At 44.9% G+C, this 16,337-nt stretch overlaps 1 protein-coding gene across 1 annotated transcript in view; it reads left to right on the top strand.

Moving 5' to 3' along the window:
* The first annotated feature begins 1,632 nt into the window (after positions 1-1,632).
* The window catches only part of LOC115463623 (zinc finger protein 182-like), a 50,537-nt gene continuing 35,832 nt past the window's right edge, over positions 1,633-16,337 (top strand). The window contains exons 1-2 of the mRNA XM_030194315.1: positions 1,633-1,825; positions 10,649-10,775. Of these exons, the coding sequence (XP_030050175.1) occupies positions 1,802-1,825; positions 10,649-10,775 (151 nt within the window). The 5' untranslated portion in view covers positions 1,633-1,801. The remainder of the gene's footprint in view (positions 1,826-10,648; positions 10,776-16,337) is intronic.

Below are 16,337 nucleotides of genomic sequence, written 5' to 3'. Positions count from 1 at the left end.
TTCGAAGCGTGTTTTGCTGAATATCAGCCTGGTTGCTGTATTTTGGGCGGTCTGGAGTTTGTTTTTTTTAATGAGTTGTTAGAAAGCCTTTGAAGGCTTTTCTTTTTAAGAATTTTTTTAACATACATTTATTTCAAATGTATTTGTTCTGCCTTTCTCCGGTGACTGTCTGGACTTCTTATTTTGTAATCCTAATCCGCATAGAATTTAAATGATTTTTGCGGGCTATAAGAGAATATTGGTGTGGTATGGTGTGGTATATTTATAAAAACACACAAAAGAAGAGGAGAGGGAGAGAGGAAGGTGAATGTAAAAGAAATCACAGGAAGCTGAACTTTCTTTTCTGCAAGGAATGGATTGATCAGTGCCAGGCTCATTTCTTCTTCTGCTTACCCCAAGTAATGTGTGTGTGTGCATCAGAGGCTGCAATAGCATTGGCATTGCATCCGCTGCTGCCCACCTCCTACCTGCTGTGCAGAAAGCCCGGAATGGAAATGGGACTTGATATACCGCCCTTCTGAGGTTTTTGCAACTACATTCAGGTACTTATTTTGTACCAGGGGCAATGGAGGGTTAGGTGACTTGCCCAGAGTCACAAGGAGCTGCATTGGGAATTGAACCCAGTTCCCCAGGATCAAAGTCCACTGCATTAACCACTAGGCTACTCCTCCATTAATTCCACCAATAAGAGCCAACCTCATCAGTGATGTCACAATGGCTTGATTGCCTGATACTTGGCTCACTTCTGATATTGTGATGTCATAAGGGAAAGGGAAATGGGACTTGATATACGGCCTTTCTGAGGTTTTTGCAACTACATTCAAAGCGGTTTACATATATGCAGGTACTTATTTTGTACCAGGGGCAATGGAGGGTTAAGTGACTTGCCCAGAGTCACAAGGAGCTGCAGTGGGAATCCAACTCAGTTCCCCAGGATCAAAGGCCACTGCACTAACCACTAGGCTACTCCTCCACTAGCAACATTCCATGTAGAAGGCCGCGCAGGCTTCTGTTTCTGTGAGTGCAGGACGTCAGACTCACAGAAGCAGAAGCCTGCGCAGCCGCATTGCTGATCTGCAAGGGCAGGCTTCTACATGGAATGTTGCTAGTGGAATAGCTACATTCCATGTAGAATCTCAAATAGTTGCAACATTCCAGAATCTCAAAATTCCATGTTGAACCTCAAATAGGGAAATGGGACTTGATATACTGCCTTTCTGAGGTTTTTGCAACTACATTCAGGTACTTATTTTGTACCAGGGGCAATAGAGGGTTAAGTGACTTGCCCAGAGTCACAAGGAGCTGCAGTCAGGATCAAAGCCCACTGCAGTAACCATTAGGCTACTCCTCCACTCCTTTCATTCTAGTCCTGGCTCCCTCCCTCTGGGGAGCTGCTTTGGGTTTTGCAGGTGCCACCAAGCTCAGTGCTAGGCTCTGCTCTGACGTTGCCACACACCCAGCTCTCGTGCGATAAGTCCCGGCCCCACCTCTTTCTGGAGGAGGTGACGTCACAGTGGGGGGAGGCCGTACCCTCCGCTTCAAGATTCCCTTTCTCCTTTGTGATGTCATCAGTCCGTGTCCAGCAGGAGGTGGGGCCTTTTTTTTTTCTCTTTCATCCTTTTAATTTGCAGATTAATTAGAAGCCTTGTGGTCCTGCCCCAGATCTTTCAGCTTCTGCTCTTCTCTCCTTTCTGCAAACGTTGCAAGAGGACAGACCCTCGCCCCCTTCCCCTGTAGCCAGAGCAAGAGCCCGCATTTCATTTGCTAATCCTGCAAACGACAAAAGAAGAGAGGAGGCAAAATGCCTGCAGGAGCTTCCGCTCAGGTAAGAGGTTGCCCCCAACTTCCTGCCCCTCTCTCTGTAAACACTGCTGAGACAAGATCTGGGACTGAGGGAAAGGCACTTTGGGATCCCCCCCTCCCCCCCCGGAGGGGAAGAAGAGAGATTAGGGGACCTGCAAAGAGAAATGTTTGTGGCCCGGGTTCTGTGTTCAATAGGGTTTTTTGGTTGCTGCAATCCTGCTCTGCCCTGATGAGCCCCAGAACTGAGAGATCGTCTGAAATAGAACCTTGTTCCGGGACTGTATATTGTATGGAGGATCATAGTAACATAGTAGATGACGGCAGAAAAAGACCTGCATGGTCCATCTAGTCTGCCCAAGATAAACTCATATCTTGAATTTGTACCTGTCCTTTTCAGGGCACAGACCGTATAAGTCTGCCTAGCAGTATTTCCCGCCTCCCAACCACCAATCCCTCTTCCCCCCACCTGCTCCACCACCCAATTTCAGCTAAGCTTCTGAGGATCCATTCCTGCTGCACAGGATTCCTTTATGCACATCCCACGCATGTTTGATCTTCCAAGGTAACTGGAATTTTTGCACAGAAAATAGCCCACCATATAAAGCCAAATGCATGTAGAATTGTATAGATCTATAAAGCAGAGGCATAGCCAGGCAACAGATTTTGGGTGGGCCTAGGCAAGAATTGGGTGGGCACCAAGTGTTTCCCCCCCCCCCCCCAAAAAAAAAAAAAATCTCAGCTGGTGGGAAAATGCTTCTTTCCACCTTGACAGCAGGAATACACTGAAAACTGAGCATGCCCAGGTGCCGGTGTTGTGGAGAGTAGCGTTTCCGTTACCATCAGGGGAAAATCTTCAGCTGGCGGAGCTTGGGATTCCCACCAGTTCCCACTAAACATGTGCTACTGTAGGGTGGGCCTGAGCCATAAATGGGTGGGCCCTGGCCCACCCAAGCCCACTGCTATAAAGGAGGCTTTCGTGGGGGCAGGGTTGGGCAGGAGAGTGTTCTTAATTGCTTGCTCTTGGATTTTGAAAAGTCTAAGGGGGCAAATCTGTGACTGGGCATCATGTGTTAGGTACCACGATGGGACACGCCGGGTGCCAATTCTATAATGGCATCTGTGCGCTAGGGTAAACCCAAACGTGCGCAGTGTTAGGTGCACTCCATTTAATTTTCTAATGCATTTAAACAATATGATCATTTTCACCTTAATAGTATATTCTCCATATACAAAACATTTGGTGTAGAATTAAGACAGATATTTTTATGTCTGTCTATATTCTCAATTTCTCTATATGGACCCAAATGATATTTATAAGGCACATTGATGTCATTTATTATTATTTGTTTTGTATGGACCAAATGATGTATACAAAGCATTTTTATTTTTATTCTATGTTTATTATAGTAAATATTCATTTCATACTCGGATCATGCCATTTTGTATACGTGTACGTATATATATGTATTTTATTTTTATTTATTTATTTATAACAATTTTATACATATAATCAAGTATTCAAAACTTATTTAGAAAGTGGTACATTTCACATCATATATTCAATTTTAAGTAACAACTAAGTAAAAAAAAAAAAAAGGAAAAAAATTATATATTAAATTGAAATCCCCACTCAAGTCCACAATATGGGATTCAAAATGATAAAAAGTGGAATTATTCAAACAGAAATACATTTCTAAGAACATTCACTTGAGAAGTTTACAGGTTACACTATTCGGTGTTATATATTTATCTATATCTAGAGGGAAGATGACATTTTCAGGTTTCCTTATTTTGTCTAGACACTAAAAAAGCTGTCAGCTGAGCTGGTTAAAAAAAAAAAAACATATTTAAGGGATTGATATTTTACCACACATTTACGAGGAAATCTAAGAGAGAAAATTGCACCCAGCTGTAACACTGCTGGTTTCATCAAAAGAAATTGTCTACGCCTCTTTTGTGTCTCATGCCAGACATCAGGAAATATCTGAATTTTTTGGCCTAAGAACACTTTGTCCTTATTTCTAAAATACATTTTCATTAACCATGACTTATCTGGTGGCAATGCCACCGTCACTATCAATGATGTTGGAATAACAGGATCATTGTCTGAAGGCTCTGGTATAGCTGAGATATTAAGATCTTGTTTCTGGTTTTCTTGATTTAATATTGGTAGATAGTAGACCTGAGAAAAAGGTAGGATCATCTCTTCTTTCACTTCAAGTATTTCCATTAAGTACTTCTTTAGCATTTCCCTTGGAGATTTAGACAATTGTCTTGGAAAGTTTAATAAACGCAGATTGTTACTCCTAGCTGAATTCTCCAATGATTCCGTTTTTTTTCTCAGGGAAATCAAATCTTTAACCATTATCTCTTGTTGAGTTTGGAGTTTTTTAACTTCCAAAGTCATATCGTTATCCGTTTGCTCTAGTTTTTCAACTTTAGTATCCAAAATTTTAGTTTTTTGCTCAAGAGCTAAAATGTCTTGTTTCAGTTTATTTACGTGCGGAGCAAAAGTTTTTCCTAGGCCCACTATCAAAGTCCACAACGAATCTAGCGTTACTTCAGCTGGTTTTTTTAATTTCGAAAGAAAATTGTGTGGGTAGTACCTCTTTCTCCGAAGATTTCTCCAGTATCAAACTTCCAGCTTCTTCCACCTTCGATGGAATAGGTGTTTGTGTCTGAGACCTCAGTTCACTTACAACCGGGTCTATTTCCTCCCGGCTCTGTACACTTGCACCACTTAGGGAAAGCAAGTCCAGAGACGCCTCGGTTGGTGTGCTATACCCCGCAGGTTGCGGGGGTGGTTCCCTTAAGTCGGGGCTGAGCGTCAGCTCAAGCCCAGGAGAAGCTTCCGGGCCTCCACTCGCACCGGCTCCACTCAGCGGGCTGCCTTCCGACATTCGAAACGCCGAAGTAGTTGGAATAGACGCTGCCTGAAGAAGCGTTCGAATATCTTGAGAGGTAAAAACTTGCCATTGCGGGGCTTTGGAGGCAAGACGGCCCCGTCTTTTCGGCATGTTTGAATAATTTTAGTGCAGAGAGCTGTCGAGTGTAGCCTGTTAGCTTCTCAGAGGTGCGGCCATCTTGAATCCCTATATATGTATTTTAAAATTTAATATTTTGTCATTTAATTTACTTTTATGTTTTAGAAGCATATAAATGTGATGAGATATGTATGTATATATATATACAAAAAAAAATTTTGTCCTCCACATTTTTTACGTTTTATATACAGTGGTGGAAATAAGTATTTGATCCCTTGCTGATTTTGTAAGTTTGCCCACTGACAAAGACATGAGCAGCCCATAATTGAAGGGTAGGTTATTGGTAACAGTGAGAGATAGCACATCACAAATTAAATCCGGAAAATCACATTGTGGAAAGTATATGAATTTATTTGCATTCTGCAGAGGGAAATAAGTATTTAATCCCTCTGGCAAACAAGACCTAATACTTGGTGGCAAAACCCTTGTTGGCAAGCACAGCGGTCAGACGTCTTCTGTAGTTGATGATGAGGTTTGCACACATGTCAGGAGGAATTTTGGTCCACTCCTCTTTGCAGATCATCTCTAAATCATTAAGAGTTCTGGGCTGTCGCTTGGCAACTCGCAGCTTCAGCTCCCTCTATAAGTTTTCAATGGGATTAAGGTCTGGTGACTGGCTAGGCCACTCCATGACCCTAATGTGCTTCTTCCTGAGCCACTCCTTTGTTGCCTTGGCTGTATGTTTTGGGTCATTGTCGTGCTGGAAGACCCAGCCACGACCCATTTTTAAGGCCCTGGCGGAGGGAAGGAGGTTGTCACTCAGAATTGTACGGTACATGGCCCCATCCATTCTCCCATTGATGCGGTGAAGTAGTCCTGTGCCCTTAGCAGAGAAACACCCCCAAAACATAACATTTCCACCTCCATGCTTGACAGTGGGGACGGTGTTCTTTGGGTCATAGGCAGCATTTCTCTTCCTCCAAACACGGCGAGTTGAGTTCATGCCAAAGAGCTCAATTTTTGTCTCATCTGACCACAGCACCTTCTCCCAATCACTCTCGGCATCATCCAGGTGTTCACTGGCAAACTTCAGACGGGCCGTCACATGTGCCTTCCGGAGCAGGGGGACCTTGCGGGCACTGCAGGATTGCAATCCGTTATGTCGTAATGTGTTACCAATGGTTTTCGTGGTGACAGTGGTCCCAGCTGCCTTGAGATCATTGACAAGTTCCCCCCTTGTAGTTGTAGGCTGATTTCTAACCTTCCTCATGATCAAGGATACCCCACGAGGTGAGATTTTGCGTGGAGCCCCAGATCTTTGTCGATTGACAGTCATTTTGTACTTCTTCCATTTTCTTACTATGGCACCAACAGTTGTCTCCTTCTCGCCCAGCGTCTTACTGATGGTTTTGTAGCCCATTCCAGCCTTGTGCAGGTGTATGATCTTGTCCCTGACATCCTTAGACAGCTCCTTGCTCTTGGCCATTTTGTAGAGGTTAGAGTCTGACTGATTCACTGAGTCTGTGGACAGGTGTCTTTCATACAGGTGACCATTGCCGACAGCTGTCTGTCATGCAGGTAACGAGTTGATTTGGAGCATCTACCTGGTCTGTAGGGGCCAGATCTCTTACTGGTTGGTGGGGGATCAAATACTTATTTCCCTCTGCAGAATGCAAATAAATTCATATACTTTCCACAATGTGATTTTCCGGATTTAATTTGTGATGTGCTATCTCTCACTGTTACCAATAACCTACCCTTCAATTATGGGCTGCTCATGTCTTTGTCAGTGGGCAAACTTACAAAATCAGCAAGGGATCAAATACTTATTTCCACCACTGTATACGTATTATTTTATATATACACTTTCTTATAGATATCCTGTTTTATAGATATCTTTTTATTCATATGTACCTCTCGTTGTATACTTAAAATTGTATTTTGTTTTTTATTTTAATGTTTATTCTTCTTCTTTGACATTGTATATCGATACTGCTTTTTTATATATATTTTTATAGATATATCTGTGGTTTTTATTACATATCTTTGTTTTTTCTGCGATCTTTTTGTAGACTCTTGATGCAGGCCTAGTGGCCGAAACACAGCGTTTGTGTCGAGTCTTTTTATCCAATAAATGTTTGTTTCTTGAAGAATCCATCTCTCCAGTCTTTGTTTTCCGTGGTCAAACATCCCACTTTTTCTCTTACCTATTATGCTGTGTGCCAGAGTTTCTTGGGAAAACCCAAAAGGGGGCATGATTATGGGAGGTGCATGGTCAATCAGGGTGTTCCAAAACTTTTGGCCAGTTTTATAGAATACCAGGGTTGTACACCAGTTTTCAGCTGGCATAAACTTTGGGCGTGGGAATCCACACTGTGGTCTTGGTTATAAAACATATAGGGACAGGCTTATGAACCTCAACATGTATACGGTGGAAGAGAGGAGAGACAGAGGAGATATGATAGAGACATTTAAATATCTCAGGGGCATTAATGTACAGGAAGTGAACCTTTTTCAAATGAAGGAAAACTATGGAATGAGGGGGCATCCGATGAAGCTAAGCGGAAATAGGCTTAGGAGGAATCTAAGAAAGTATTCGTTCATGGAAAGGGTGATGGAATGGCCTCCCGGTGGAGGATGTGGAGACGAGGACTGTGTCGGAATTTAAGAAAGCGTGGGACAGGCACGTGGGATCCCTTAGGAAAAGGAAGAGTTGGGGGCTATGGAGGATGGGGAGACTGAGTGGGCCATTTGGCCTTTATCTGCCGTCATGTTTCTATTTTATAATGGGTGCTCAGCCCAGAGAACCCTTTAGGAGTAGAGTTTAGTGTGGATTTTTCCCAGCGCCTAAATTTGAGCAACATTTACTGAATCTGGCCCCATGTGCATACGTTACAGTATTCTGTAAGTTACACGTGCAACTTTGAAATGCTCATGTTCCCCCTGCATCACCCACCCAAACGGGCCCCCCCTTAACATTATGTGCTATTGCACTTCTATGTTATTTTGTAAAGAGCGCAGAGTAGGCACGTAGACGGACCTCAGTTTGGGGGGGGGGGGGGGTTGTCTGAGCCCAAAGTGGAGGGGCATATTTTGCACTGCCTCCCCGCTACTCTCTGCCCCCCCCCCCCGACAGAACCCCACATATCTGGGCTGGGAGGGATCCCGAAGCACCTCCAGCGATGTTTGCTGCGGCGCTGACTGCCCTGCCTCCCTCCCTCTCGTGCACATGCTCAGTTTTAAATGAAATTGAGTATGCGCACAGGATGTGGAGGGGGGGGGGGGGGGAAACAGGGCAGGCAACGTGGCGGCAAACATTGCTGGACGAAGACTTCTGCTGGCAGGGCTTGGGGACGCCCCCCACCAGCCAAACCAGCAGACTTTGGGGGGGCTCATAGTAACATAGTAGATGACGGCAGAAAAAGACCTGCACGGTCCATCCAGGCTGCCCAACAAGATAACTCATATGTGCTACTTTTTGTGTATATCCTACTTTGATTTGTACCTGTGCTCTTCAGGGCACAGACCGTATAATTCTGCCCAGCACTATCCCAGCCTCCCAACCACCAGCCCCGCCTCCCAACCACCGGCTCTGCCACCCAATCTCGGCTAAGCTCCTGAGGATCCATTCCTTCTGAACAGGATTCCTTTATGCTTATCCCACACATGTTTGAATTCCGTTACCATTTTCATTTCCACCACCTCCAAATCCAAATTGGAGGGGCCCAGGCCCCTAAGGCCCTCCCATGGCTATGCCACTGGTGCAGAGTGCACATACAGTGGGGGAAATAAGTATTTGATCCCTTGCTGATTTTGTAAGTTTGCCCACTGACAAAGACATGAGCAGCCCATAATTGAAGGGTAGGTTATTGGTAACAGTGAGAGATAGCACATCACAAATTAAATCCGGAAAATCACATTGTGGAAAGTATATGAATTTATTTGCATTCTGCAGAGGGAAATAAGTATTTGATCCCCCACCAACCAGTAAGAGATCTGGCCCCTACAGACCAGGTAGATGCTCCAAATCAACTCGTTACCTGCATGACAGACAGCTGTCGGCAGTGGTCACCTGTATGAAAGACACCTGTCCACAGACTCAGTGAATCAGTCAGACTCTAACCTCTACAAAATGGCCAAGAGCAAGGAGCTGTCTAAGGATGTCAGGGACAAGATCATACACCTGCACAAGGCTGGAATGGGCTACAAAACCATCAGTAAGACGCTGGGCGAGAAGGAGACAACTGTTGGTGCCATAGTAAGAAAATGGAAGAAGTACAAAATGACTGTCAATCGACAAAGATCTGGGGCTCCACGCAAAATCTCACCTCGTGGGGTATCCTTGATCATGAGGAAGGTTAGCAATCAGCCTACAACTACAAGGGGGGAACTTGTCAATGATCTCAAGGCAGCTGGGACCACTGTCACCACGAAAACCATTGGTAACACATTACGACATAACGGATTGCAATCCTGCAGTGCCCGCAAGGTCCCCCTGCTCCGGAAGGCACATGTGACGGCCCGTCTGAAGTTTGCCAGTGAACACCTGGATGATGCCGAGAGTGATTGGGAGAAGGTGCTGTGGTCAGATGAGACAAAAATTGAGCTCTTTGGCATGAACTCAACTCGCCGTGTTTGGAGGAAGAGAAATGCTGCCTATGACCCAAAGAACACCGTCCCCACTGTCAAGCATGGAGGTGGAAATGTTATGTTTTGGGGGTGTTTCTCTGCTAAGGGCACAGGACTACTTCACCGCATCAATGGGAGAATGGATGGGGCCATGTACCGTACAATTCTGAGTGACAACCTCCTTCCCTCCGCCAGGGCCTTAAAAATGGGTCGTGGCTGGGTCTTCCAGCACGACAATGACCCAAAACATACAGCCAAGGCAACAAAGGAGTGGCTCAGGAAGAAGCACATTAGGGTCATGGAGTGGCCTAGCCAGTCACCAGACCTTAATCCCATTGAAAACTTATGGAGGGAGCTGAAGCTGCGAGTTGCCAAGCGACAGCCCAGAACTCTTAATGATTTAGAGATGATCTGCAAAGAGGAGTGGACCAAAATTCCTCCTGACGTGTGCAAACCTCATCATCAACTACAGAAGACGTCTGACCGCTGTGCTTGCCAACAAGGGTTTTGCCACCAAGTATTAGGTCTTGTTTGCCAGAGGGATTAAATACTTATTTCCCTCTGCAGAATGCAAATAAATTCATATACTTTCCACAATGTGATTTTCCGGATTTAATTTGTGATGTGCTATCTCTCACTGTTACCAATAACCTACCCTTCAATTATGGGCTGCTCATGTCTTTGTCAGTGGGCAAACTTACAAAATCAGCAAGGGATCAAATACTTATTTCCCCCACTGTATGTACCCAAGTATCAATTATCTGGGCACTTGCATACGCAGATGTAGAATTGCCCTATAAACTTTCACAGAAAAAGCAGGTTAAAATCTATACACGCAAAAAGTACCTGCAGACTTTACACATAGTTTGAAAATGCTATTACTACGACTACTACTTATTTCTATAGCGCTACTAAATGTTCACAGCAGTGTAGACATTATATGCAAGTACTTTTTTCTGTCCATAGTGAGCTTACAATTTAATTTTTCGTTCCTGGAGAAATGGAGGGTTAAGAAACTTGTCCAGAGTCACAGGGAGCTGCAGTGAGAATTGAACCCAGTTCCCCAGGATCTCAGTCGACTGCACTAGCCATTAGGCTACTCCTCCAAGTATGACACTTGAGTTATGCACACCCGGAAAGCTTTCCCCCAGCCCTGCTGAGCCCCAGCACTGGGAGGTCTCCTGATGGATGTGGAAGGAAGTGCTGAGTGGGTTTTCTGCTTTGTGTTTCAGATGCAGGTGACTTTTGAGGACATCGCTGTCTTTTTCTGCCATGAAGAATGGAAGTACTTAGATGACGGGCAGAAGGAGCTTTACAAGGAGGTGATGAAGGAGAATTATGAGACTCTGATCTCTCTAGGTAAGGATTGCATTATCTGCATTGTTTGCAGACACAGGATCTGGTTTATTAAAAGTATATGAGACATTTTTCTATATCTCCCTTGCTCTAGAAATTTCTAAGTATAAACAGAATCTGTCTTAGCCCTTGTGCTGTGTCTTAAGATGGCAGTGTAAGGGTCAGGGCTGTAGGGCCATAAGACCATCCAGTATGTTCTATAAATTTCCTCCCCTTTAAATTGGAGAGTGAGGACAGGGGTGGGAGAAGGGATGGGGGTGGGGAAAGGAGCTAAGGAGGGAGTTTATATAGGCCAGTTAGGAGCTGTCAATAAACAGCTCACAGTAAGATTTTCAGTCAGCTTGGAAATTTAATCAAGAAACAGACAATTGTAGCCAAGGTCGCAGGATACTCTCATAGTTATTTTTGTGTTTAGTTGCAGTTGTAGACTGCCTCACTTATAGGATTGCTGATGTCTAGGGGCAATTGTATTCCTTGTTATGTTATGTGAAAATCAATAAACAAATTTAAAAATAAATAAATTGGAGAGTGAGGTAGGGCTAAAAGCCAAGAGCAGAGGAGCTTAAATGCTCAGGACCTGGCTGCAACAGATTGCATCAAAGCAGCCCTTCAGAACAATAAAAAGTGTGATGTTGTCTTCCTTGGCCTCTCCTCAGCCAGCCTATGACACTATCTGGCACCGTGGGCTGATCCTAAAGCTGCAGAATTGTCTCCAGGATCACCATGTGATAAGAGTTTTATACACGAATCCTTCACCCACTGATTCTACCATGTATTAGGTAGTAGACAGATCAACTTAATTATCACAAGAGGTCTGATCTTAAATAAAATAGTAAGAATTCCCTCTTTCTGTTAAAATTGAAGGAAAAAGACCTAAAAAATAGACCTTACTTTAATCTGCGAATTTTAGGTTCCACTTCTCTTTCATCAGTAAAAAAAAAACAAAAAAAAAAAACCTTCAATTTGCTAGTTCTTTTGACTGTCCATGATATGCTTTCAAAGTGCCAAGTGCACAATTACAAGACCAATAAAAGGGGCTTAACTTTATATTCAAAATATTATAGCAAGCACTTATTTTATACAACATAAGAATAGCCATACTGGGTCAGACCAATGGTCTATCTAGCTCAGTATCCTGTTTCCAACAGTGGCCAGTTTAGGTCACAAGTACCTGGCAGAAACCCAAATCGTGGCAACATTCCATGCTACCAATCCTGGGGCAAGCAGTAGCTCCCCCCATGTCCATCTCAATAACAGACTATGGACTTTTCCTCCAGGAACTTGCCCAATCCTTTTTTAGACCCAGATGAGCAAACCGCTGTTACTACATCCTCCGGCAACATGTTCCAGAGCTTAATTATTCTTTGAGGGAAAAAAATATTTCTTCCTGTTTGTTTTAAACGTATTTCCATGTAATTTTATCGAGTGGCCTCAATCATATCCCCCTCTCAGCTGTCTCTTTTCCAAGATGAAGAGCCCTAACCTCTTTAGCCTTTCTTCATATGGGAGGAGTTCCATCCCCTTTATCATTTTGATCGCTCTTCTTTCAACCTTTGCTAATTCGGTTATATCTTCTTCTTTCTTTTGAGATACAGCGACCAGAATTGAACGCAATACTCAAAGTGAGGTTGCACCATGGAGCGATACAGAGGCATTATAATATTATTGGTCTTACTTTGCATCCCTATCCTAATAATTGCCTAATAATTGCTTGCATTCTGTTTGCTTTTTTGGCCACTGTCGCCACATACTGGGCAGAAGATTTCAGCACATTGTCTACAATGACACCTGGATCTTTTTCTTGATTGCTGACCCTTGCATCAGATAACTATGTTTCGGATTATTCTTCCCAATGTGCATCACTTTGCATTTGTCCACATTAAATTTCATCTGCCGTTTGGATGCCCGATTTCCAGTTTCCTAAGGTTTTCCTGCAGTTTTTCACAATCCACATGCATTTTGACAACTTTGAATAGCTTTGCGTCATCTGTAAATTTAATCACCTCACTCGTCATTCCGTTTTCCAGATCATTTATAAACTAGTAAAAAAGCCCCGTTTCTGATGCAAATGAAACGGGGGCTAGCAAGGTTTTTTTCTGTGTGCATGTGGGAGTGTGTGTGTCCCTGCCTTCTGCCCTCTCTCCCTTCCCCTGTGCTGTCTGTCCCCTCCCCCCTCGGAGTCGAGTCCTTCAGTGTTAAGTTTCTTGCAGTGCTGTGTTTGTGTTACAGAGATAGTGAGGGCTTCGGCCCTCTCTCCCCTCCCCCCTCTGAGTCCTTCACTGTTACAGAGAGAGTGATTTGATTTCGTGCTTTGCTGTGTTTTCCTTCACTGTTTGTGTTACAGAGAGAGCAAGGGCGGGGCAGGCACTCATGGGGAAACCGGATATCTCTCCCCCTTCACGCTTCCGGCTGGAGGCTTCATTTAGAACGTTGGTGGTGCCTTTTATATATAGAGATATGTTAAATAGCACCGGTCCCAGTATAGATCCTTGCAGCACTCCACTGTTCACCCTCCTCCATTGCGAAAAATGGCCATTTAACCCTACCCTCTGTTTTCTGTCCAATAACCAATTCCTGATCCACAGAAGGACATTGCCTCCTCTCCCATGACTCTTTTTTTAACTTTCTCAGGAGTCTCTCATGAGGAACTTTGTCAAAAGCTTTCTGAAAATCTAAATACGCCATATCAACCGGCTCGTCAATATCCACATGTTTATTCACGCCTTCAAAGAAATGAAGCAGATTGGTGAGGCAAGACTTCCTTTGGCCGAACTCATGCTGACTCTTTCCCATTAAACCATGTTTTTCTACACGTTCTGTAATTTTATTCTTTCTTATAGTTTCCACTATCTTGCCCGGCACTGACACGAGGCTTACTGGTCTGTAATTTCCTGGATCACACCTGGAACCCTTTTTAAAAATTGGCATTACAGAAGGAGGAAGTGACGTCACGAACCTGAATGGCTGCTTAGGTCCATAGCTCCGCCACAACCTTCCTTCATTGAGCTAAAAACAGCGATCTTCTGCAGCAACATCGTGCTCGTTCATATCCAGCTAGAGAGCCTGAACAGAGAGCAAACAGCTGACGGGGTTTTTTTTTTTTTTTTTACTGCCGGTTGGCGATAATGGCGGCGGCAAGAAAGGAAAGTCTCCCTGACAAGCAGACAGGCCGAGCGCTGCGGCGCCATGTGCTCTCTTCCGCACCTCCCTCGCAATCGGACTCGGATTCTGCATCTTCAGTGATCGGAACGGGCAAAGTGAGTTCAAAGAGAGGGCTTTCTACAGAACTAGCGAAGTTCCTCACGGAGATCCGTTCCGAGATTAAGGCCTCTAAGGAGGAAATTCTGGAAAAAATGGACGGGCTGAGCGTTGATCTTCGAGAGCTCGGCGGCCGCGTGGAAGACCTTGAGGTGAGAGTGGACGAGAATGCGGAAAAACTGATTGAAACCGAGACGCGCCTTTCCAAAGCGCTAGCCTTCAATGCGGAATTGCAACTAAAGGTAGATGACCTTGAAAACCGGGGGCGCCGAAACAATTTACGATTTAGGGGCGTCCCGGAGGTTGAGGACCGCGAGGATGTTGGCGCCATTGTTAAGTTGCTATGTGGTAAACTGGTGGACAACGTGGACATCTCGATTGAGCGGGCACACAGAGCGCTGGGCAAACGGCAAGACAACAGACCGCGAGATATAGTGGTTTGCTTTACCACGTTCACTACCAAGGAGCTGGTACTACAGAAGGCAAGACAACTGCCATACATTGATTACAACAATGCACAAATCCGGGTCTTTCAGGATCTATCTGCTCACACATTGTTTTTGAGGCGAGAGATGAAACCTGCCCTGGAGGTACTGATAAAGAAAAAAATCCCCTACCGCTGGGCATTTCCATTTGCCCTTTGTTTTACTGCTGGGGGTACCTTGCACCGGATCCGCTCCATTGAAGAAGTTTGGAAAATCCTGCGCCGTGAGGGTCTGGTGGCCACAGATGGTCCAGCACCGGAGTTGGCCCCCGTCACACGTGCTAAGCTTCAGAAGTGGCAGAGAGTCCAGGACAAGGCGAAGAAGGCACGGACTGAAACTTAACAGGACTGTGTTAATACGTCTGTAGGTTTTGCATGCTTTTATTGTCCGGATGGCTCACATTGTGGTAAAATGGAACTATCCGGCTGTCGGTTAGAATGATTTCTAAAGTAAAGTTAAGGGGGGGGGGGTTTTTGATATTTGCGTTAAGCTGGGTTGGAAGGGAGAGTGGAAGAAGGGGGTTAGGAGTGTATTTGATTCAGCTTCTTGTTAGGTGGGAGTAGTGATAGGTTAGCAGAAGTTTGGATAGCATGGGAGGGGGGTTGGGGGGGGTTGGTCTTGGGAGCCAGGACGGGAGAGTGAGTGTTTCCTCAGTCTTTCCTAGGTAAGGGTTCATGTTCCTTCCTAGTGGTTATCAGGGGGGGATGGAATGGTTGGGAAGGGGTAAAGGGCAAGCTTTGGGATGGTGTAATAGGGGGTACATGAGGGTGGAGTGGGTGGGTGGGGGGGTTCCCTATTTTGGGGGGGGGGTTGGGATAAAGGGGGGTTGTGAATCTGACTGTCATTCTCCCTTTGCAATACAGGCTGGCTACAAACAAGTGATATAATGTCTGATTTTAAGGTACTTACCTATAATGTGAAAGGGCTTAACTCTCCATATAAGCGTCACGCCCTCCAGCGAGAATTACACTTATTGAGCCCGAAGGTAGTCTTCTTGCAGGAAACGCACTTGTTAAGAAAACATGAGGGGCTGTTGGTTTCTAAATTATATCCAGGTGTATACTGTGCCTCGGATGCCAAGGGGAAAAAGAAGCGAGGGGTTGCTATATTGTTTAACAAAGATGTTCATGTTCAGGTACTCCATGTCAGGAGAGACACTGAAGGTCGTTTTCTGTTGATGCATGTGCAGTTGGAGCGGGAGGAGTATACCTTGGCTAATGTGTACGCCCCTAATGATCACCAGGAAATATTTTTTGGGTACCTACATAAGGAGTTGCAGCGGTTTGCACAAGGTAAGGTGATCATGGCTGGAGACTTTAATGCCACGATGCAACCGGGGCTGGACAGGTCTGCTCCTCCTGCTCCGGCTGATCAAACCGCCTCCCGGGCTCTGAGACACTTAGTAGAAGACATGGGACTGTGTGACTGGTGGAGACTGTGTCACCCTGGAGGCAGAGACTACACCTTTTATTCATCAGCACACCGTTCCTATTCCAGACTGGATTACATCTTTCTTGACAAGACCCTGTCAGAGGGAGGGGGGGATTCTGACATAGGCCAGATTACAATCTCAGACCACGCTCCGGCCTGGTCGGTCGTTCCCTCGTTAGAGGGGGAGCGGCGGGACAGGAGATGGACATTCAATAATTGCTTGTTACAGGACCCTCAGATTGTTGAGGAGTTCCTTCCAGTCCTAAGGGAATACTTTGAGATTAACATGGGATCGGGTCCAGACTTGAGTATAGTATGGGATGCTTTTAAAGCGGTGTCGAGAGGACACTTTATTAAGTGCGCTAGTCGAAGAAATAGAGATCATAAAGAA

The sequence above is a fragment of the Microcaecilia unicolor genome, chromosome 1 (assembly GCF_901765095.1).
Source record: "Microcaecilia unicolor chromosome 1, aMicUni1.1, whole genome shotgun sequence".
Taxonomy (NCBI): Eukaryota; Metazoa; Chordata; class Amphibia; order Gymnophiona; family Siphonopidae; genus Microcaecilia; species Microcaecilia unicolor.
The sequence above is the reverse complement of the archived record's forward strand: the minus strand, read 5'-3'. Positions and strand labels throughout refer to the sequence as shown.